Consider the following 23,686-nt stretch of genomic DNA (forward strand, 5'->3'; position numbering starts at 1 on the left):
ACGAATACCTCAAAATTGTACTAAAAGTACAGTACGTAAGTACATGTACTTGGTTACTTTCCAGTTTCCACCACTGCAAGACACGGAATACAATAAAGCGTGCCGTTGTGTTTTGTCTCCGCCAGGTAAAGTGTTGGTGCACTGTGCGATGGGAATGAGCCGCTCGTCCACGCTGGTGCTGGCCTACCTGCTGATCCACCAGAACATGACCCTGGGGGACGCCATCAGCGCCGTCAGCGCCAACAGAAACATATCCCCCAACGAGGGCTTCCTGGAGCAACTACGGGAGCTCGACAAAAACATCCACCAGTGCCGGGGACGATGACAGGGGTTTACTAAGAGCAGTGGTTTTCAACCAGTGGTCCGGGGACCAGCAGTTGGTCCTCCACAGGGTTCCAGGTGGTCCCCAGCTAAATGATGGGAGAGTTGGTAACCGAATGTACCCTATAGTAGATGGTGGTCCGTGGCTCAAATGCAGAATAAATAATGGGTCCTGGTATGAAAATGGTTGAAAACCACTGGTCTAGAGCCATATTACATGGATGTTAACATACCACAGACACAGATGTGTGACTGTGATTATGGCTCTGACTTTTGATTACCATATCAACCATCTGTCGTTCTATTATTGTCTCGTCACCTTCTTAAACTAAAGGCCTAAGTCATCTTTTGTGGAAAAATACTTTCTAGTATCTCCTCATGACACTGCATGTAAAATCGCATGAAAAGGATCATGCTGATCCCGCCCTTTTTAGTAAAATGGCCTATCTCAAGAGTGTTGACTTGGACAAAAAGAAAGAGAGAAAAGCCTAAATCAGGAGTAAGTTAGGTAAATTGGCCTAAGTCAGGCTGTTTGATCCCATTTCATTCTATTTAATCCCCTTATGTTACATAACTGACAGTGTTATTTTTTTAATTAATAGTCAAATTGTTAGTTTTTGGTGAAATTATCATATAGTTTTGTTTTGGATAATTTTATTTCCCCTGAAAAAATATAAAAAAAATACTTGGGCCATTAGTTTAAGAAGTTGATGCTATATAGAGGCATACTGTATAATGAAGATCTGTATATACTAATTTGTAGTATATTTTATTGCATTGTATTTTTTTTCATTAAAACCTTTAAGAACACTGATTAAAACGATGAATATCACAATGATCCCCATGCTTGATTAATACTACTGCTGTATTTACAGTGTCACTGACTTTGAATGGACTCCACAAATGAGATAGCAGTAATTTACTAATTAAATTCTGTGGAAAGGTGCGATCAGCGATGCAATTATAAACCATCTACAGTCAGTCGGTGCAGTTCTGTGATACAACTTGTCACAACACATGGCTTCTGTCAAATTCACAGGAGGCAAAAAATAGCCTGTATGCTCCTCCCGCTCAGGCCCAGACATACTCAGCTGTCCCTTCTCAACATGCAGAGAAATGCCAACCATGTATTATACCAACACAGTGCTGGCATTTACTAACTCGGGAGTGAATCAGAGCAAAGCTCACCCAATGAAGACATATCATTTACTGCAGTTCCCCTTCTAATGCCAGACTAACTACAAGCAGTTCCCCTTCTAATGCCAGACTAACTACAAGCAAAACCAACTACAGTGGAGGAAATGGATACATAATAAAATAAAGTAGAGACACAGTGAATCAAGCTCTCTCTCTCTCTCTCTCTCTCTCTCTCTCTCTCTCTCTTCATAAGTATACTCCAGTTATTCAGCCTTTGCACAGTTTGTTTGGAGATAATGACTTGCTACTGTTAAACGACTTAAAGAGAAATGAAGTTATGAGCCATGATGGGGAGGAGACGGGCTACCAGACACCTCTCACAGTCTGTGATCTGCTCAGTCTTCTGCTGAGAAACAGATAACCCACAGGCTCGCTCAACCAGGTTTGGCCCCATCTCCACATTGGAGATGCGTAAGTGGCACTTTCACTTCCGGAATTGAATTATAACATGACGATCTGAATGAGTGCAAAAGCAATTCACATTAATTAACATAATAGATCTAAAATCATTCGTTTTTTTTCACCGCTCCCAATGACTGGCCGTGTGTCTGCCTGTTACTGTATGTACTGTATGTAATGTACGTCTGTCTGTCTGGGGTACGAACATCTGCAATACCGCTGGGTGACCTAAAGTGGCACTGTTGAGCAGCCTAAAAGGGCCATTCACACTGAGCACTACAACTACAGCCGGCCAGCGGTGTTGTTGAGCAGCCTTGCCACCGCCAAATTCATTCATATCATTTGTTTAACCCGACATTGCAATGCATGCCCACTGTGTATCATTTGCAGGGCTACTGCTCCGGATAAATCCCTTTTAGTGAGTTTGGGAGTAACCCGTGTACTGAATGCTGCGGACGGGCCAGAGCACATTGACACGGGGCCACATTTAAACCCATGTACTGAATGCTGCGGACGGGCCAGAGCACATTGACACGGGGCCACATTTAAACCCATGTACTGAATGCTGCGGACGGGCCAGAGCACATTGACACGGGGCCACATTTAAACCCATGTACTGAATGCTGCGGACGGGCCAGAGCACATTGACACGGGGCCACATTTAAACCCATGTACTGAATGCTGCGGACGGGCCAGAGCACATTGACACGGGGCCACATTTAAACCCATGTACTGAATGCTGCGGACGGGCCAGAGCACATTGACACGGGGCCACGTTTCTATGCAGACACCGACATACTTTATCATGGCGTGGAGGCACCAGACCACAGAGACTTTGACCTGAGCCCATTCTTCTCACCAGCTGCTGATTTCATTCACAATGCTCTGGTGCAAAGAGGTATGAAACCGCCCTTTTGCCATCATGCAACGATGCCACAATTTTGGGCCAATGTTTTGGACGAAATACCAGAGTGGTACTACAAACCCTTTTTTTGTCTTTGGCCCTTGCAGGTAAGGTACTGTGGTCCACTGTGCCAGGGGAATCAGCCGCTCTGCTACTCTTGTGCTGGCTTTCCTCATGATTAAACAAGGACTGACCCTCGTTGAGGCTATATCAAGGTCGTCCGCAGGCACAGAAATATCCTCCCGAATGCTGGATTTCTGAAACAGCTCTGTGAATTGGACCAATCTTTGGCGCTGACCAGCATAAAATGATACTATGCCAAAGTGATGTGTGATGTCATGTGACTGATTTAGACTGTATAAAACACAATCAACAGCTCATTAAATCCCCAAATGTTGTTTGTTTGTACGAATCATACCAGAAATTATGCACACTACACGCAGTACGCTTCTAACCTTGAACGACACACATATCTATAAATAAACAATGCTCCACTTTGCAGTGGCACTTACTTATTCACTCAAAATACTGTCTAAAACCACTGGAATCTAGTATTAAAACTGGGATGTCTTGTCGTATGAGATGACAGAAATATGCCAGGGTGGTTCAGAGCATACATACAGATTCAGGTCAGACTTTGAGAAGAGATGAAACGGTGAAGCCATCTTAATCAGAAATGCTATGCGCGCACGCACGCACACACAGACAGCGCGCGCGCGCGAGAGAGAGAGAGAGAGAGGGGTGCTGTCAAAATAAAAGGAATTGGATATCATAGGTCTAATGATTTCACTGTCAGAATGAATGATGGCAGAGCATGAAGATATGAGGGAAAAATAAAGGATTTTGATGGTGTGAAAACTCAGTCTGACATGTTACCAGTTTCATCAACACAGTTATCATCACACTCTCACTTTGGGGGCTTGCGTTTAGATCAGCGAATGGACCATGCATATCAGATAACAGAGAATCAAAGGCATGTGCCGTCTTGTGCAAGAAATCTCATCCGTCTAACAATCTGACATTCACAGTCCCTCTTTACCCCCGAGAGCCCCAAGAAAAGCGCAGAGCATCCTCAAAGACCATTGTGAGGCAGTGTCTTTCTTACACACAGCACGATGCACCCTTTCTCCTTCAGCCTGAGATATTATGCAGAAAGGGGCTGCAAGAAACTGACACAATTTCAAAGAATCACTCATATGGCTGAGGCTTGCTATGCCCCGCTCGTTCACTCCAGACTCCAGTGAATATGGGCATCCTTTGGCAACTGCAACGTCTGGATAAGCACACAGCTTCCTGCATGCCAGTGCCAGCAGCAGAGATTAAAGTTGTCTGTGTTTAGAAGTTGATGGCAGGGACCGGGTGGAAGGTTTCCCTACAGGCAACGAGCGCGGCAGCCAAGGTCAGAGACCTGCCACATCACAGCCCTAAAAATATCCCCTCCACTCCATGCCCGTCACAGACCAGTTATACAATCTCTGCCCCAACTCAAGCCTGCACCCGAATTAACTTGGTCCATGTTTCCCAAGGACCGCTTGACAACACGCTGTCAAAACTCAATAAAAACGAATTCCCTGCACCCAGAAGGAAAAAATAAAGGTGAGCTAAAAGTTAAAACTTTAATCAATGTATGACATTTTATTAAATTAAAAAAATTAAAACAAAAATGGAGGGACTGGGGGTAAAAGGTTCTGTGGCAAATTAAATCAGCATTTTCTTTCGCCCCTCAAGATGATGCATCATGTGTGAAAGTGTCAAGGAATATTCCTTATAAAAGTAAGTATGTATGTGATGTATTGCCATGCTTTTTGTTCTTGCTTATTGTAAATCACAGACCCTCATGTGACATGCAACATGTCTGTCAGCCTGAGGTGTAGCTGTGGGCAGGTATATATTATAAACTGAACCCCTGTTTTTCAATGAGCCAGACAGGGACTTCCCATTGCATTTCTCTGCTCCATTGAATTGTAAGTCTGACGTCTATTTTGGCACCAAAATATAATCACTCGTGCATTAAAACTGAATTTTTGTCTCTGCCTTATTGTCTGTTTATTCTGACCATGCCCCTTCAGATTGCCACCACAAATGAAAGCTATTTTGAGGAAAAATGGCTTCTCGCAGTTCAAACACAGGCGTGAAGATAAATGTGGCAAAGGCAGCAGAGTCACTGGCTCCTCGGGATGAATATGTCACACCTGGGGGCTACGAGCTGGAGAAGATTCTGACCCGTGGCAGCGTGGCATACACTCATGTCAACGAGGTCTGGCCTAACGTCTACATCGGGGATGAGTAAGTACATCTACACTACTAACTTTGGCTACGTTTGCCATTAGAGTATTACATTATTAATTACAGTGAATGTTTTTTTTTTACCCCAAATAGCCGATCTACAAGCTCACAAAATGAGCTTGTAGATCTGTCGTGTTTCCTATATTTTTGTTTTGAAAACATTTGCAAATGACGTACTGAAAAATAGTAGCTGAGCACCAGTGCCCTGCACATAGAAACACACAAGGGAGCTGACCAGTACAACCAATCTTAGTGGCCAACTGCATTGGCCACTAAGCAGCTCCAGTGGAGTTCAGTGTCTTGCTCAAGGGCACTTCAACAATGTTTGGTGGGTGGTGACTATTCACTTCCCCACCCAGATTTTCCTGCCGGTCCAGGGAATCGAACAGGCAACCTTCCGGCAACAAGGGCGGTCCTCGAGTCTAACCTTTAGGCCACCACTGCCTAATGTGCTTAATGTGTTTCAATATTTTAAATGTTAATACTCACATTATTTGTTTCGCAGGCAGACGGCAAAGGACAAGTGCCACCTGAAGAGTCTTGGCGTGACCCACATCCTGAACGCGGCCGAGGGGACGTGGAACAACGTGGACACGGGAGCCGCATACTACAGCGACATGGACATCGTCTACCACGGCTTGGTGGCCGAAGACATCACCACCTTCGACCTCAGCCAGTACTTCTTCACTGCCGCCCGGTTCATCGATGACACCCTGAGCAACCCAAATAGTAAGACAACACTCAATTTAACAGCATGACCGATAATTTCAAAAAAAGTATTTTTGTTGATATAAACAAGTCAAATTGAACCATGTTGATGTTGTGGATCTTGAGATCCAACCGCATGGCCTCAGACGTCAGTCATCTACATATGACATATCTATGATGGAGGCTATAGAAAATGAAAGATAAATGTTTCAAAAAGTGAAAAAACTAATACGTGGAAAGAAGTTGGACTTGCAGGCACTTTGTCTACTGGCAGCGTGCACAAGAAATCGCTCCACCGGTTTGCGAGATTAGCTCCAGACAGACACAATCAGCCACACAGACTGATGATCCCCACTTATAGTCGGCTAGACTCCTGAGCCCAATTGTCAGTTTAAACGAAATGTAATTTATGCATTGACAGATAAACTGTTGGTGCACTGGGTGATGGGACTTTAAACTACATGTAATTTATGCGTTGATAACCTGTTGGTGCACTGAGTGATGGGACGTTAAACTCAATTTATGCGTTGTTAGATAAACTGTTGGTGCAGTGCTTGATTGGACTTTAAACTACATGTAATTTATGTGTTGATAGATAAACTGTTGGTGCAGACAGTGCTTGATGGGACTTTAAACGACATGTAATTGATGCATCGACAGATAAACTCCTGGTGCACTGCGTGATGGGACGAAGCCGCTCGGCCACCATCTTCCTGGCCTACCTGATGATCTGCAAAGACATGACCGTGGCGGAGGCCATGGATCACGTGAAGAGACGCCGGCACATCATCCCCAACTGGGGCTTCATAAAACAACTCAGAGCCCTGGACACTCACCTCGTGGAGCAAAGGGCCGAGGCTTTATAAAACAACTCAGAGCCCTGGACACTCACCTCGTGGAGCAAAGGGCCGAGGCTTTATAAAACAACTCAGAGCCCTGGACACTCACCTCTTGGAGCAAAGGGCCGAGGCCGCACCGCGGAGAGACATGGACGGGACGGGGTGAAGGATGACCATGACAGCAGCAGCAGCTCACCCCCAAGTCCCACAGGACGCATTTCATTTCGATCGGTTCCACACTGTACCGTACTGTATGTTGAACAGAGATGACAGAGACGTATAGCAGCCTAACATTTATTATGTTTTCCTGTCTTCGTGAAAGAGCAGGCGACATGAGGACTATAGAATACACAGTCTACCATGATTGTGAACCACTTAAATACCGTATTGTACCGAATATAATAAGTACTGATATAAGACGACCCCAATCTTTTCCAAGACTCATTTGTGGAAAAAGAACATTGAATGTCAAATAGTCTAGGCCCCGATTATAATACGACCCCGTTTTTTATGATATTTCCATTGGAAAAAAAAAACAGTCATATATTCAGGCCAATAGGGTAATAGTGAAAATAGCCCATCTGTAAGCTCACAATGCACTCACTGCATCGAGATGCACTTTGAGCTTGTAGATCTACTATTTTCGGCTATGACTTGCCCAAACAGTGATGCCAGATTGAAAGTGGTTTAAATAGCAGCACAGAAGTATGGAGGATAAAGGCTGCCAGCATTAGTTGCTGTATTATCTATTTCAACTAGTCTCTTCTGCACCGTGTCTCATCTTGGGACCAGGTGATGTTTTAAAATCATAAAAAAGCAGAATCATTTACATGGTCAATCATAATTTATTCTTATGCTAAAATGTACAGCATTTTAAGTGACTGACAAAAGGAGAAAAGTCATAAATACAAGAATGTAATTCTGTCCAATTGTTTGTGCACATAGCCAGGTATTTCCCCCCCTGTGTTCCTACCAGCAACTCTGTACAGGTACAAAGGCTACAAAAAGAGCAATATAAACAATAACACAAGTACAAGTTGCGTTTTACATGCAATCCCATTAGCTTAGTTTGGTCTATTCACAGGCTCTACTCTTCTACACTTCGGTAAAATATAAATCCAACATTTTATAAAGATAGAAAACAAATCTACAGATGGAATGAAAATGTAACTTTTAAAGGCATTATGTAAAATATCAACTTTGGACTAAAACTTTATATTTCTTTATTGTTATTCGTCGTTATAATCATTTAGTCATTTTTAAACTCCGCCACACTTCCAGACATTTTGAAATGTTTTAGATTTGTCAGGGTACAAACACTGAGATATGCTTTTTTGTTTGTTTGTTTTTTTGTATTTGACAGAAATCAGTCTGCTTTTATAAAACAGAAAGCTGCCTCGAGATCTGTTACAAAAGACTTCAGAATTATACATACATAGCAATAAAACCTCTCAAACAGAACAGGAAAACAGAACTAAGTTTACAGTTTTTTTTACATTATTAGAATTAACAAAATATAGTTTCATCTTTCTCCCAGTTTAAGGGAAACCTAATAAAGGCCAGATATCTTTCAAATGGCTTGCTATTAAGCACAACACTTGTACAGTACTACTCAATGCACTGTCACTAACAGAGACTGAAGCATGCTAGGTGTCACTTTACAAAATAAGTACAATAATTTAAATATACAAAGGCATGAGTATAGTACAAACTAATTGTCAGCACTGTTAGACAGATACACTGAACAGGTTCAAATAGCCACCGACTCCACTTGTAGCAGGCACATTAAATGGCTTCATTTGAGGCTGCTACACAACTGCAATACCACTTATGAGAGATCTCTCTACATCCGCGCTCCGAACCCCACCTGCTCTAAAGAGACATCAGAGAGACTAACACTAATTAAATAGATTTTCATCTTAACGATGTAAGGCTTCCCATCTGAAGGAACAAAAAAAAATACTTACACATAAGCTTCAAAGTTTTACTCGTTGATGAAACTTTTTGCATTCTTGCCAAGTGCTGCTGGTTTTTAAGTAATAACAAAAAACAAACAAAAAAAAGACGTCAGCACAAATAAAAAGAAATTAAACGAAAGGCCAAATCTGCGCATAAAAAACCCCACAAAGTCAAAAGCAGCCCCCGGTGCAACAGAGAGCTATCGTCTGATAAAAGACCCTTTGAGGGTCTGCTTGGACATGCCCGTGTTCATGTAGCCATGGTGACCAGCTGGAGTGTACACCATGTTGCCATGTGGCGGCGGCGCCTGCATGGGCTGCTGGGGGTATGGCTGCGTTCCCATCATGCCCATCTGCATAGGGTACTGGGGCGACTGGTTCATGTAGGCAGCGTGGTTGCCATGGTAGCCGCTGTTCATCATGGACTGGCTCATGCCGTAGCCGTTCATGGCGTTGAGCGAGGACATGTTCATGGAGTTGACGTGGTTGTAGGCGGGCGCCGGCATGATGTTCACGCCCATGTTCATGCCCCGCGGCATGGCCGCCAGCGTCCGGGAGGGCGCCTGCATGGGCGGCGGGCGCGGGGTCACGTACATCTGCTGCTGGTGGTGGGACAGCGGGGCCGCCTTGGACCCCCGCATGGCGATGGAGTGGCTCTTGGACGACGGCATCTGAGTCTGGAGGCCGCGCTGCGAGGGCGGCGGGATGCCTCCCATGTTGCGCTGCAGCATCATGGAGGGGGGAGGCGAGCCGAGGCTGGGCGGGGGAGGGGTCATGGTGGCCTGCACCTGGGGGTTGGGGGGGACGCCGCGGGAGTGGGCCGACTGGGACAGGGACACCAGGCCCGAGTGGTGCTGCGACGACAGCGCGGCGGGGCTGTTTGCATACGACGACGTGATGGAGTGCGAGGCGGCGTGGTTGAAAGGCAGCGAGTGAGGGTGCTCCATGAGCGTGTTGGTGAGCTGCTGCAGCTTGGCCAGGCTGAAGGTGGCCGAGGGCTGCGGGTAGTGCCCGCCGCCGTAGTGCTCCCCCTGGTGGTTCATCCTCTCGTAGAGGGCCAGGTTGTGGTTGCCCGACTCGGGGATGTCGGCCAGCTGCATGGGGGTGGCGAAGTTGGTGGCCATGCCGCACTGTGCCAGGCTCTGCTGCTGCTGCTGCTGCTGGGCGTGCTGCTGCTGCTGCTGTTGTTGTTGTTGTTGTTGAGCGTGTTGATTGTGGTGGCTGTGCTGCGCGTGCTGATTGTGCTGGCTGAGCTGATTGTGCTGGAGGTGGTGATTGTGGTGGTGGCTGACATGGCTGATGTTATGCTGACTGTGGGGATTGTGTTGAGCGTGCGGCGGGCCGAGCTGATTGTGCGGACCGTGCTGATTGTGTTGGCTGTGATTGTGTGGGCCGTGCCTGCCGTGCGGGTTGTGTTGGCCGCGCTGCTGCTGGCTGTGTTGGCCGTTGCCGCTGGGCGGCCGCTCCACCACCACCACGCAGCCCTGCGGCGACTTGACGTTGTTGCAGTGCTGTGGCGAGCTCAGGCTGTTGGGCTGGATGAGGCCGCAGCCGCCCGGGTTGCCGCCGCCGGTGCCCATTTGCTGGCTCACGGCGCAGCTGCTCTGGGCCAGGCCGCTGGGCGCCATGCTGCCGTAGGAGCAGCTGTTCTGGGAGGCGCCCGCGCCGCATATGCTGCCGCCCAGCGTGGAGTCGTAGCTGCTGGGGTTCTCGTAGTTCTCCGTGGTGCTCTCGATGCTGCCCAGGTCGCTGAAGCCGCTGTCCACCACCTGCTGCGAGTGGTCCGACACCGACGGCACGTCCATCATGGGGCTGGTCTCCATGTTGTGCAGCGAGGCCACAGAGATGGCGCCGTGGTGGTCGGGGCTGATCTGGGTGTAGCCGCTGTCCATGATGGAGACGGCCGGGCTGTTGACAGAGCGCACCGACTGGCTGGGGTGGGAGTGGGCGGAGGAGAGTGGGCTGCTGTGGTCCGACTGGGGACAGTCGTCCAGGGAGGTGAGTTGGGGGCTCGGGGCCATGTGGGTGTAGGTCTGGAGGTTCCTGCACGCCTCCTGGGTCTCGACACAGTCTTGGAACACGCTCTCGCGCTCAGTCTCCTGAGTGAGTGACTGAACAGCCTGCGCCGTTTCGGAGTCGACCTCGGGTGCGACGGGCAGGTCCTCTCTCAGCACAGGGCTAAGTGGCGGCCTCTCCAATGGCTGGGCGGGCAGCTGATCAGTAACAGGACTCGGGGAGCTCTCCTCCTCCTCCTCCTCCTCCTCTTCCTCCTCCGACTCAGAATCCACAGGATGGTCAGAGTCTATGGCTGCTAATGATGCAACTGCTACTGCCGATGTTTCTGCTACTGGTATTTCCGTCACGGTGTCGTGGACTCTCTCTGCCGTGGTGTCCGATAGCTCTTCACTGTGGAGCGCGGTAGAAACCTGCTGACTCAGCTCAGAGTCGTTGTCTGCCTTTGGGTCTAAAAAAGGCGGGGTGCATTGGGGCAGTTCCGTGGGAGCTGGCTCCACGTCCGCCTCAATCGGCTGTGCCTCCGTCGGTTCCGCCGGCGCCACGAGGAGACTCTCGTCCTCGTCGTCGGCGTCCTGGTCCTCTACGTGTGTAGCGGAGTCTTCGTCCTCATACTCCTCCTCCTCCTCCTCTTCCACGTTTCCACGCAACGCAGTACTCTCCGCACTGCACTCCACTTCTTCGGTGGGGAAGTCCCGTTCCAGCTCGCTCTCTGGCGGCTCGTCCTCTGGCGGCTCTTCTTCGGGCGCCTCCGGGGACCCACGTTCGTCATCGTCGTCGTCCTCCTCCTCCTCCTCCTCCTCTCGGGTCGGGGACACGGCGGCGGCGGCAGGGGAGCACGCGGGCGAAAAGACAGGGGATGCGGCGGGAGGGGAGCACGCAGGTGAAAACACAGGGGACGCGGCAGGGGATTCCTCCTCGGGGGAGCTCATCTTGTCCGAGGCGTTGTCGGCGGGACTCGGGGGCTCGGAGGGGAGCCTCTCCTCCGCCTCCACGTATGGACTGGGCGCCGCCGCCGGCTCGCAGCTGAGTTTGGCTTCCTCCTCGGCGATGACATCGTCGTCCAGCTCCGGCTCCTCCTTGGCCTCCTCGGTCTGGATGTGGTGCTGCTCAGCCTCCATGGGCGTTTCGGGGGGAGTGTACAGGTTGAGCTTGAAGCCCATTTTGCGCTCGTTCTTTAGCCTCCATTTGGGCGGTCCCCGTTTCACTCCCTTGGGCCAGCCCTTCTTCCGTTTCATGGGTCGCGGTCTGCCGGGCCTCTTGGACAGCATGTCCATTCCTACAGTGGGAACATAAAAAAGGTGACGCTTAGCTCTGAACATTTGGAACCATTTCAATACATTTCTAGAACAATATGAGAGTGGCACACGTACCCGCATTCCAGCGGTCCAGATTGTCTTTCTGGATGTTCTTCTCCAGCCTCGGGCGGCCTCTCCGCCGCTTCAGCGGCATAATCGGCGTCTTGACTTCTTCCTCGTCTTCGTCCTCGCCCACCTCGCCCCCTCTGCAGGTGCGCTCCAGGAGGGGCATCGGTCGCTCGTCTTCGGAGTTGTCGAAGGGCTCGTTCAGAACCTCCGTGGTCTCAGAGATGGTCTCCGTCGTCACGCTGCTGTTTATCCTTTTCCTCTTACGCCCTCTCTTCTTCAGCACAATGGTTCTCTGAAATATATATTTTTAAATGGACAAAAAGAAAACAGGCATGAGAGAACAAACAATGGCTGTAGAGCGAAAAACCTCCATCAAAATCAATTTACTTTTATAAAAAATGATGAGTGGGAACGAGGTCAATGTGCTCTGTGAGAACACAGGGAATCCATTCAAGATTTTTTTTTTTAGCTAGATGTAGAATGGTTTAAAAAAAATAAAAAGAACATTTGAGTGCAAATGTTAGAGCGCTGCATTCCCACAGACGAGTGAAGCCTGGTTTAGAAAACCACAAATGAGACATGGAGAGTAAACTAAAACCACAGTCCCAACATTCTACATTCGTTTCCCGACCGACCGACTGACTGCCTATTACGGATATTCATCTCATCGCCTCACCGACGAGTACTTCACAGAAAAAGCTCAAAACCAATACCGACACTAATGGCTTAAATAAAGTGCAACAACTGTTGGCATCCCATCCCACTGGATTCCATACCATCACTGGTGACATATTGTAAAAAAAAAAAACTAACAAAAAAAAAACGATAACGTGCAATATTATCTCCAGCACAAGGGGGCAGTGCCATATAGACAGAACGGCTGAGAATGAGAGCAGCAGCACAGTGGAGGGCAGTAAATTAACCATGACCATTGACAACGCTACAAGGTTTAGCCTGCCCTGCACAGCCTCCACGACACCAGCAGTGAAAACACAATCTATTCTCTACAGCTGCAGGCCCACAGGGAGCCTCCAAATGACACGCAAAGAGGGGTGGGGGAATTCATGAATATGTATTGAATCCTTCAATCTCGCCAAGTACACAACATGTTTGTTGGCTAATGTTGGCAAAATATCTAATAATGCAGATGCAATTCCGGTTTTCTTCCTATTAAATCTCTGACAAGTCGATTACCTAATCCAATTCAACTTCTGATTGGTCCCCGACTGACTAACAAGCAGGCTCTTTCTGCCTTGTTTACATTGAATTTGCTAAAACATCATTTTTGGAAAAAACTAAAAACAAACATGATATGCCCAATCACCATGCTGCACCTGTGGTGTTCCTTTTTACTGACACAAAGTTTAAAATTGAATGCACAGAATATCAATACGAAGCAACTGAAAAACACCTCATTTCAATAGTAGTGGGTGGAGAGAAAGGATTTTTGTCCAACCACGAAACGGCAACCAATGGGTGCGAAGAGGGGCACAACCACGGACGGGACTTGACAAAGGGTGAATTGGTGGCGGCGGGCACTCGCCAGGTGTGCGTGCGATTCATTAAGCGCTCACCTTTCGCTTGGCCGCCAGCATGGCGTGGGCTTTCGTCAGAATGGGTGGCGAGCCGTCAGAGGAGTCGTCGTTATCCTCGTCATCGTCCTCGCTCCCGTCGTCGGAGACCGCCGGACGGCCCCTGTCGTCCCAGGAGGGCGTGGTGGTGGCGGCGCGGCGCTCGTAGGTCCTGTACGGGGCTTTGCGGTGGACCTTGGTGGGTGGATGTCGTCTGCCGCCGTGATGACTCGTCATCACGTAGGCCTCCCCACGCTCCTCCTCCTCCTCCTTCTCCCAACAACTGGCCTGCTCCTTCAGCCGCTCCGCCTGGAGAATAAACAGACAGGACGCCTTGATGTTATCTCTGGGAGAGACGCACGCCGCGCCGCCAGCCCGGCATCCTTCCGAGCTGCGGCGACGGCAACAAGGCTAACCCATTGAAACCGGAAGACTGGATTCCACAAATGTCTTCTTTCTGGGAAAAACCCTACGTTTCTATATCAGTGGTTCTCAAGCCAGTTCATGTCAAGGACCCCAAAATGTATTCGGCCGCCCGCCGACCCCCATCTGAAAATATGTTGTTCCAGGGACCTCCCAGAAGTACAGATATGAGTTAAAACGTTTGCTGTGAAAGAATATATATATATTGAAAGATTTGCACACGTTTTCACGACAAAAAATAAATAGCAGATCCACAAGCTCATATCGCTGCACTTAATGCTGCGCTATGGGCTTGTAGATCTGCGATTTTTCAACAGCTAAAGTATAACACAATGCTTAAAGTGGTTAAAAGCTAAAGTGACAATGACGCGTTATTCCAGGTCTTAATGGGCTATTGGGAAAACAAGAGATTGGAATTAACATCATGACAAATGGATCGCCACAGGTCTCTCTCTCCTGATAATAAGAACACGCTCTTGATTGGGCAATCACCGGGCCGCCAAGGAGGAAAAACACTTCCCCCCCGTTAAGCAACCGTGGTACGATTGCATTTCATGGAATATTTAGTGCCATCAATTATGCAGTGAAACTGATTTAGGGCAATTTTGCACAACATTAAATGCCTACTGACGGTGGGAACGCTGTGCCCATTATGAACAGCCTCTATTGGAGCTCCCCGGCTGGCCCAATCAAAACAATCGCATAATATTTATAATAGCAACATCACTGGCTCATCATACCGTGCCTTGACATAAACACTTCGAACCATAGATGGAACTACAAGTTCACAACGCGTCACGTTGTGAGCTTGTAGATCAGCTATTTTTGGCTAAAATATAAATTATAGCCGATGGGAATACAGCCAATTTTGTAGAGGTCGCATGGGGATACGGACAACTTCGTAGAGGTCCCATGGGAATACAGCCAATTTTGTAGAGGTCCCATGGGAATACAGCCAACTTTGGAGAGGTCCCATTGGGATACGGTAATCTTTGTAGAGGTCCCATGGGAATATAGCCAACTTTGGAGAGGTCCCATTGGGATACGGTAATCTTTGTAGAGGTCCCATGGGAATATAGCCAACTTTGGAGAGGTCCCATGGGAATATAGCCAACTTTGGAGAGGTCCCATGGGAATACGGACAACTTTTTATAGGTTCTATGGGGTCAACATCAAGTACAGGGATTATTTAAGTGGTTATCGACAGGCAGTAGCAGCTACTGATTACAGGGGGTTGTTGAGGGGGTGTGTGTACATACATCCATCTCCGCCTCCCTCTCCTCTTCGGACAGGGAAGAGTTGAGAGCAGGAGCGGGGCTCCAGCGGAGGGAGTCTGGGACCACCTCGTTGGCACGCGGCCTGGACCTCAGCTTCTCCATGTGCCTCTGGATCAACCGGTCCCGTCGGATCACCACCACCCTGGAGGAGACGGAGGAGGAGGAGGAGGAAGAGGTCAATTACGCAATATTACACGAGAGGGAGGGTGTGCTTTACCGTCATCTGCGACATACTAGCATCATGTCCAGGGGGCGTTACTCGGACATCAAGCGGCCTCGCGCTACAGAAACAGGAGATGGGCTGCTGTCCTATGCAACAGGAGGTAGGCTCCTGTCCTATGCAACAGGAGGTAGGCTCCTGTCCTATGCAACAGGAGGTAGGCTCCTGTCCTATGCAACAGGAGGTAAGCTCCTGTCCTATGCAACAGGAGGTAGGCTCCTGTCCTATGCAACAGGAGGTAAGCTCCTGTCCTATGCAACAGGAGGTAGGCTCCTGTCCTATGCAACAGGAGGTAGGCTCCTGTCCTATGCAACAGGAGGTAAGCTCCTGTCCTATGCAACAGGAGGTAGGCTCCTGTCCTATGCAACAGGAGGTAGGCTCCTGTCCTATGCAACAGGAGGTAGGCTCCTGTCCTATGCAACAGGAGGTAGGCTCCTGTCCTATGCAACAGGAGGTAGGCTCCTGTCCTATGCAACAGGAGGTAGGCTCCTGTCCTATGCAACAGGAGGTAGGCTCCTGTCCTATGCAACAGGAGGTAGGCTCCTGTCCTATGCAACAGGAGGTAGGCTCCTGTCCTATGCAACAGGAGGTAGGCTCCTGTCCTATGCAACAGGAGGTAGGCTCCTGTCCTATGCAACAGGAGGTAAGCTCCTGTCCTATGCAACAGGAGGTAGGCTCCTGCCCTATGCAACAGGAGGTAGGCTCCTGTCCTATGCAACAGGAGGTAGGCTCCTGTCCTATGCAACAGGAGGTAAGCTCCTGTCCTATGCAACAGGAGATAGGCTCCTGTCCTATGCAACAGGAGGTAGGCCCCTGTCCTATGCAACAGGAGGTAGGCTCCTGCCCTATGCAACAGGAGATAGGCTCCTGTCCTATGCAACAGGAGGTAGGCTCCTGTCCTATGCAACAGGAGATAGGCTCCTGTCCTATGCAACAGGAGATAGGCTCCTGTCCTATGCAACAGGAGGTAGGCTCCTGTCCTATGCAACAGGAGATAGGCTCCTGTCCTATGCAACAGGAGGTAGGCTCCTGCCCTATGCAACAGGAGATAGGCTCCTGTCCTATGCAACAGGAGGTAGGCTCCTGTCCTATGCAACAGGAGGTAGGCCCCTGCCCTATGCAACAGGAGATAGGCTCCTGTCCTATGCAACAGGAGGTAGGCTCCTGTCCTATGCAACAGGAGGTAGGCCCCTGTCCTATGCAACAGGAGGTAAGCTCCTGTCCTATGCAACAGGAGATAGGCTCCTGTCCTATGCAACAGGAGGTAGGCTCCTGTCCTATGCAACAGGAGATAGGCTCCTGTCCTATGCAACAGGAGGTAGGCCCCTGTCCTATGCAACAGGAGGAACGAGTCCATAGGAGACTTCCGTAGGCAGCGCAGAACTGCCATTAATGAAGGTAAATCACGACCCTCAAGTGTAATATTGCCATTATACAACAGTTACACGTCGTCAACTCAATTTCATTTTTAACTAAGATATCCGCCAAAAAAAACATGACATATGACAGATGTAGCCACTACGGCGGAAAGTTTCCCTAAAAAAAATCACTAGCCTAGCAACCCTCTCTGGGAGAGCAGCGACACTCTTTTATGTTTTGATTAGGCATTCCATCATGCTCGTTTGGGACACGTCTAGATGGCTGTTTCAACTCAATCTGATTGCTTCCTCGAAACGACCCGTTGTGTAATACACAGTCACAAACCTGCCTCCATGAGCCAGTCAGTGCACACACACACACACACACACACACACACGAGGGTGGGTGGTACTCGGTTAAATTCGACCGTCAAGAAAAACTCTCTTTGGGAGAGAGCAGGTGGCTCCATGTCCTTGGGGTGCTTAACCTGACTTACTTCTGTCAATATTCAGCGGCATTAATGGATATGCTGTTAAAAATACCCGCTGGCCTGGATAAGTCAGACGGCACGTGGAGTGGAGTGGAGGGAGCCCAGCCCAGCGCAGGGCTGGTGGCGGTGGGGAGGGGGACGACGACGACAGCGCTTTCAGAACAAGACTGACCTGCCATCCTGTCTGTCAATCATGCCGAGCTGTTGGAGGGTAGCGGCGATGTCGTGCGGACACATCCCAGTGGCTCTGCTTATTCCTTTCACGCTGATGTGTTTATCTGCATCGTGCTTATGAAGGTACTCCACCATGACACTTTTCCAATACGCCAGGTAGGATAAGCGACCCAGATCTGACAGCGGCTTCTCCGGGGAGCCCGCTTGTCCTTCATGTCTGGTGAGGAGGTAACCTAAAACAGATAGATAAATAAAAACGTATTTCAAAAAACAAAACAAAACGCTTCAGTCAAGCCCCAAGGCTGCTGCGTTAGTTGAGAGTGTGATTTCCCTCATTCCGTTATGAATTACATATTCATATAAAGAGGTGACATGGAAGGAAGACTGGGAGCTTTGCTCCATTTTCACCTTCAAATTGTATAAAAAGGGAGGTGAGGCAATCACTTCCCTGTCCTTCAACCTCTGTCAGATGCTAAGATATACGCTGGCAAGGGCAACAAAAGAGGTTGAGTGAGTGTGTGTGAGTGTGTGTGTGTGTGTGTAAGGGGGGGGGGGGGGGGGGGGGTTAGGAAACAAAGCTATAGAACAAAATGATGGTGAGTAGCAGCTGGATGTCACTGTTCACAAGAGGCAGTACTTAGGAGAGATAATGAAGGGGAGGCGGGGGGTGTAGAAGAGAAACTAATAGTAAAAAGGTATCTGTGTAATTAGTTTTATAGCGGTCCTGTCAAGGGTCATCCATTATGAGCAGCATGAAATTAATTAATGCATTTTAATGTGCACCCGCTGCAGAGAAACCAAACAAGCAAATCTAATCACCAAACACTGAATGCGTAATATTTCAGTAATCATGACAATATTCATTACCAAAAGCTGCGGAGAGGAGCCAATAATAACATAACACTAGCGCGATAAAATATTCAAATGTTTTAGTCACAAAATAAGTATGTATTTCATTACGTGCCGTTTCACGCACGTATTACGACTACCTAGCAAACAACGCCATAAGAGCCGCACTCGCACTGTGAATTACAATTGGAAAAGGAGGAAACGCCACTCCAACAATGCCAACAGCTAATGCTCTGCTGTTGTGGCTACCTGAGACAAAAAGTGTTCCTCTAATGCAATCCAATAGAACAGAAAATCTTAATCTAAACAACTTCCAGCTCCAGAGCTACATTTTCCAATAAAGCCTGTCGAAGAGCTCAGAACTCAGCTGTGTTCAATCTCCCTTAATCCCTTGTCTTTGTTATCAGCACACTCTCAATATCGCAGATCCTCGCGCATCTCCGTCTCAATGGCTCCCAAAGTGAACAGGAAATCAAATGCTCCATTACAGCTCGCCCTCCCCTCGCTCTTTTCTTTGTATCTCTCTCTCTCTCTCTCTCTCTCACACAGCCTTGGCAAAGAGAAAAACCCTTGAACTAATACAAAGTGCTATGATAACAAAACTGGTCAAATCCACTGCCTAAACACAGAAACCCACTCAAGGCAGCGCTTGTTTTCATAAGTGACCACAAGGTCTTAAATATTACATGGGTTGCATTTTGCACGACTAAAACACAGAAACCAGAACCAACCTCAAAGCCTCATCGGGATGCAGAGGGGAGGGGTCTTTTCAATAAGAGACCCCTCGAGGCTGCGCCGAGGCCAATACTTATGGCCATCAAACACTAATGTATGCATAAAGAGCCTAATGCGTCCTCATTCTTAATCATACTTGATTGCTTAAGCGTTGTACATAAACGCTCTTGATTTAGCCATTTCAAAGCCCTAACCGCATAAAAGCACCTTGCCACGAAGCATAAATTCACCCCCTTAATCTGGAATTCCTTCGCAACAGTGAAAAGATCAAGTGGAGAGAAAAGAAATCAGTTTTGGGTGTTCTTTAAATGCATTAACCCATTTTGGGCGGGAACCCCTTTTGGTGTTAGCATCATGTTATGCTTTAGCTATTGAAAAATAGCAGATCTACAAGCTCATAGCGAGCCACCAAGTGGCGCGCTACGAGCTTGTAGGTCTGCTATTTTAGAACGACAAACATAGCTTTTTCAGAAAACTGTCAGGATGTAGAAGACATTTTTAGAATCTGGTCGCAGGTCAACATGGGTTAAAAGAACATTAAGGAACTTACTGAAATCAATAAGGAACCGTCCAAATCCCTGCCGTTGGTACTGAGGCATGATCATTATGCACGAGACATTGTACTTCTGCTGGCAAAGCTTCTCCTGAGGGAATGGAGAAACAGATCAAGTATGTCAGAGCTCTGCTGAAGCTGGCAATTTATTGCACCTGCCATTGTCCTTGTCTAAAGCACACACACACACACACACACACACACACACACACACACACACACACACACACACACACACACATATAAGTACAAGTGAGCACACACACACACACACCATTGTGAAAGCATTCAAATCAGGATTCCCAAAAAACAAATACAAAATATAATTGGGAGAAAAAGGCAAAAGGCTTCTCTGTATCACTATCAGCGGGCATTTTCGACATTTCCCCATATAAATCGCTCTATAATTCCATTCTTACCTTGGAGAAGTAACCCACAAGATGACAGCCCTTCTCATCATTCTTTGTAAGTATGTAGAAGAGGAAAGGCTCCACATCATAATACAAGGTCTTGTGATCCAGGAAAAGCTTGGCTAACAGGCAGAGGTTTTGGCAGAAGAGCTTGCTGACATTTCCATCAACCTAAACGCGGGATGAGAAAGCGCAAAGACGACATCGTTAAAAAATAACTGTTGTATTTTCTACCGCCTCCCGGTACCAATTCAGTGGCCTCTCATGCGGCGGACAGTTATTGCTTTATTGCCGTGAAGGGCGGCTGACCTCAAACACCGAGAGGTCATCCTTTCGGTAGATCTCGTTGGCCGGCGGGTGGAACCAGCCGCACTTCTTGGTGTGTCTCAGGAGGATGTTCTTGCTCCTCATGTACTTCAGACAGAACTCGCACAGATAAAGCTTTTGCAATCTGACAAGAGACGAGACAGACATTTGTGAGATTCTCCCCACCTCAACACCGTATAAAAAGTTCCCCCCCAAAAAACACACTATACAAAACAAGAGACATAGTATATTTTTTATAAGCGGCCTTTAACTTGTAACTCTTTACCTTGAATATTCGGGTGGGTAAGGGGAAGAGTACCACGTCTGAATCTCGTATTTTCCAAACTCGATGACTGAAGGGTATCGCGTCGAGTCACCGTTGTTCATCAGAGATCCTGTTCTCTGATTGGACCAAAGCAAAAGGATCAACATCCAGGCCGGCCTCCTCATCAGAGCACCAGATGGTGTTCAGTGCCAGTGATGAGCAGTGGTACAAAGTAACAAAGTACATTTAAGTACTGCAAGTCAAACTTAGGTGTTTTCACTCTATTCAGTATTTCCAATGTAATACTTTTACTTCTACTCCACTACACCTCAGAGGCAAATATTGTACTTTTTACTCCACAAACCACCCAAAACAAACTAAATTCAACTACTTCCCGGAACCATGACCCATCTTTTTGCAACCCATTTTCTTTTGATAGTCTAGGTTGGCTCCGTGTAGAAAACAGCATACCGGACTATAACTACCTAAAAAAAGCGAGCGTCACCCACAGCCACAATAATAGAGGAAACGAGAACGATCTGGTACCTCCTCCCTCAAAAAATGCAAATCACTGGCATCCTTTAAAACAGGCCTGAGAATCCACCTTTCAGATTCAAGATTAAATAATTTATTTGCCATGTCAACAAGTTGATAGGAATTTGTCTTGGTTCATACTCCATAGACTCCAGACAACCATAGATACACAAACAAGAAGGACAATACAATACAATAACCAGCAGCATAGGAAATTACATTCAGGTTTTTTTGGCTTTCAGCAGGCCAAAGGTAGAGGAAAAGCTCCTCCCTTAGTCAAGTGACTACCCCCCACCTCTTTATTATAACACCCTTCTTTTTTTGCCCCAACCTGTACATAATCTTATTATTACTTTTGACGATTAGATTTTTTTGGTTATTTTTCCATGTCATGATTATGAATTGAATACCCAGGACCTGAATGGAAACAAGACCGCAAGGACTTTTTTTTTCTGTGATATTCTTTTGGACCAAGTGTTTGACTGTACGGTTTACATTTCTGCCAATAGAAGCAATCAATCAAACGTCTTCACGTCCCGTCCCGTCCCCCCACTAGGTGGAGCTTCTCTCTCACCTGTGCAGAAAGCAACTGGACACGCGTGAACGTCTTGACGTCTTCGTCCATGACGTGCTCCCTGGACATGGCCACGAAGCCAGACTGGGCCTCCTGCTTCACACAGTGCAGCTCTCCACCACAGCCTGCGACACACACACACACACACACACACACACACACAAACAAACATCGACGTCAAAACAACACTAACACCAAACTGGAACAAATCCGTCATGACGGACAGAATACACAAGCTAAGTTCCCCCCCCCCCCCCCCCAAAAAAAATATGGATGCCATTCCTGGCAGTGCTTGACAGTATTAGTTGAGTATTATATAGTTCTGTATTTTATGTGGCTGCTATGGTGCAACCATGCATCTTTCACTGTTGGACCCATAACTATGCCTGCTTTATATTCTGATGGTCATCCATCCCAACCATGTGTCACCTTACTTTTTCTTTTTGTAAGTAGTGTTAAGCTTACTTTTCTGTCATTTGATTTGTTGTATCGTGTCTTGTATTTGACAAAACATCAAAATAAAGCAAGAAATTAAAATAAAATAAAAACAGTAAAGCAGACACAGTAGCATCAACAGCATTCTGTTTGAGCTCACTCTAGCTGAAGGAACCCCGTTTAACCCATTAAGACCTGAGGCAAAAAGTCTTCTATATCCTAACAGTTTTCTGAAAAGTGTATATCCGCTATATCAGTGTTTCTCAAACTTTTTCATGTAAAGGACTGACAAAATTAGGCTATTATGTGTTTGGCCGCCGACACCCATCTCAAAATGTGTTAGTAGCAAAGATTTGAGTAAAAAATGTTTACCATATATTCAAATTTTCATGGTTTTTCAAAAATATCAGATCTACAAGCTCATAGCGATGCACAAAGTTGCACGCTATGAGCTTGTATATCTGCTATTATTTTTTTTATATATATAACCAAAGTATAAAACAATGATCAGGATGCTTTCCCGGTTTTAGCGGGTTAAATTAATTCTATGCTAATGTGGCGCGTGCGTACCGTACGTACAGTACATAGGCGGCGAGTATTGTTGCTGCCGAGTCGGTTTGAGGCCGCGTCTCGGAGGAATCTCATAATGTATCATCTTTGCATGTTTATGTGAGAATCCCTAATGCAATGAAGTGAAACTAAATCACTCTAATTGCATAACGGCTTCCATGTGCTTAGTCATCCACCAAGACAGTTTCCCATAAATTAGAAACAAGGTGTGCTGAAAGGGGAAAAAGCTGGTGTAGACGATGAGAAGCAGCCGATGTTTGGAAGGCAAGCAGTTGTTTCATGAAATGCATCGACACCCAAATAAATAAAGAACAAACGGAGGAAATAAACAAAGCCATTACATGTATAAGTGATTAAAATATTTATGGAAATGTGCCACTTTGACCTATATCGTTAGTGGTACCTAATGCACAGTGTTGCTCAGACAGAAATCGCTTTTAAACATGAATAACATTTTTTGATTTCGACAGACTGTGTGAGTAGTGTACCCTGTGAAGTCAGCCAAATGAAAGGGTTATTATTGGGTTTCGTGTGGCTATAATCATGGCGTCATCTCCGAGTCAACCCTGGTGGGTGAGTCACTGGGCTGCGTGTGTCCTAATGACCATGGAGGTGATGCCGAGTGGTGATGCTGCTTGTGAGAGAGAGAGAGGGGGGTGGAATGGGTGGAAGAGTGCTGATGTGACTACGGTCACTACTAGGCGGGGATCACAATGGGCGTAGAACTGCAGCGGGTCAAGGACAGAGCAAGGAGCAGCATGAGGGGGGTGGGAGGGGTGTTAGTGGGCCATGCACTATGACAAAAGCCGACGGGCAGGAGGATGGAAGCCACGTGGATTCCGCAGCCAAGTCAAAAACAAAAAAAAAAGAAGACGTCAACGAAATATCGTTGTTAAGGAAGCTATAAATGAATTAAAAAGGAGGTGGCATAAGATTAGTAAGAAGAACT

General features: G+C 47.3%; 3 protein-coding genes and 1 pseudogene across 12 annotated transcripts in view; 3 read left to right on the forward strand and 1 right to left on the reverse strand.

Annotated features, from left to right (window-relative positions):
• Positions 1–23,686, forward strand: part of LOC308332578 (dual specificity phosphatase 29-like) — a 245,821-nt gene that overhangs the window by 6,785 nt on the left and 215,350 nt on the right. For 4 of the 5 annotated variants that reach the window (XM_080788536.1, XM_080788537.1, XM_080788539.1 and 1 more), the window contains exon 4: positions 126–1,156. In XM_080788536.1, coding sequence (XP_080644662.1) covers positions 126–325 — 200 coding nt within the window. In that variant the 3' untranslated portion in view covers positions 326–1,156. Of the gene's footprint in view, positions 1–125; positions 1,157–23,686 lie in introns of those variants that run through there. The other variant, XR_013965726.1, reaches the window with a different exon arrangement.
• On the forward strand, positions 1,806–3,132 carry LOC308333159 (dual specificity phosphatase 29-like; annotated as a pseudogene). The gene is made up of 4 exons: positions 1,806–1,840; positions 2,308–2,434; positions 2,674–2,815; positions 2,929–3,132. The product of its transcript is annotated as a dual specificity phosphatase 29-like (transcript).
• On the forward strand, positions 4,301–7,709 carry LOC308333528 (dual specificity phosphatase 29-like). Of its 2 annotated transcripts, XM_080789988.1 has the most exons (5): positions 4,301–4,417; positions 4,550–4,594; positions 4,891–5,107; positions 5,613–5,836; positions 6,476–7,709. In XM_080789988.1, exons 3-5 carry the CDS (start codon positions 4,926–4,928, stop codon positions 6,679–6,681), a joined length of 612 nt encoding a protein of 203 aa, XP_080646114.1. In that variant the 5' UTR covers positions 4,301–4,417; positions 4,550–4,594; positions 4,891–4,925; the 3' UTR covers positions 6,682–7,709. The 2 variants fall into 2 exon arrangements, with proteins under 2 accessions (XP_080646114.1, XP_080646113.1); XM_080789987.1 differs by lacking the exons at positions 4,301–4,417; positions 4,550–4,594 and adding an exon at positions 4,652–4,785.
• kat6b (K(lysine) acetyltransferase 6B) overlaps positions 7,854–23,686 on the reverse strand; it is a 32,886-nt gene continuing 17,053 nt past the window's right edge. For all 4 annotated transcript variants that reach the window (XM_080789983.1, XM_080789985.1, XM_080789982.1 and 1 more), the window contains exons 8-17: positions 21,733–21,857; positions 20,646–20,761; positions 20,363–20,504; positions 20,063–20,224; positions 19,641–19,734; positions 17,505–17,739; positions 15,246–15,405; positions 13,567–13,872; positions 11,999–12,284; positions 7,854–11,904 (exon numbers count right to left, since the gene is read on the reverse strand). In XM_080789983.1, coding sequence (XP_080646109.1) covers positions 8,813–11,904; positions 11,999–12,284; positions 13,567–13,872; positions 15,246–15,405; positions 17,505–17,739; positions 19,641–19,734; positions 20,063–20,224; positions 20,363–20,504; positions 20,646–20,761; positions 21,733–21,857 — 4,718 coding nt within the window. In that variant the 3' untranslated portion in view covers positions 7,854–8,812. The remainder of the gene's footprint in view (positions 11,905–11,998; positions 12,285–13,566; positions 13,873–15,245; positions 15,406–17,504; positions 17,740–19,640; positions 19,735–20,062; positions 20,225–20,362; positions 20,505–20,645; positions 20,762–21,732; positions 21,858–23,686) is intronic.

Source organism: Protomyctophum bolini, assembly GCF_963924005.1.
Source record: "Protomyctophum bolini genome assembly, chromosome: 18".
Taxonomy (NCBI): domain Eukaryota; kingdom Metazoa; phylum Chordata; class Actinopteri; order Myctophiformes; family Myctophidae; genus Protomyctophum; species Protomyctophum bolini.

Bases quoted from the DNA above. Each gene is read 5' to 3' on its own strand.
- LOC308333528 (XM_080789988.1), top strand. From the start codon at position 4,926: ATGGCTTCTCGCAGTTCAAACACAGGCGTGAAGATAAATGTGGCAAAG. The intron at 5,108-5,612 runs GTAAGTACATCT...TTTGTTTCGCAG, and splicing joins AACGTCTACATCGGGGATGA to GCAGACGGCAAAGGACAAGT. The intron at 5,837-6,475 runs GTAAGACAACAC...ATGCATCGACAG, and splicing joins CACCCTGAGCAACCCAAATA to ATAAACTCCTGGTGCACTGC.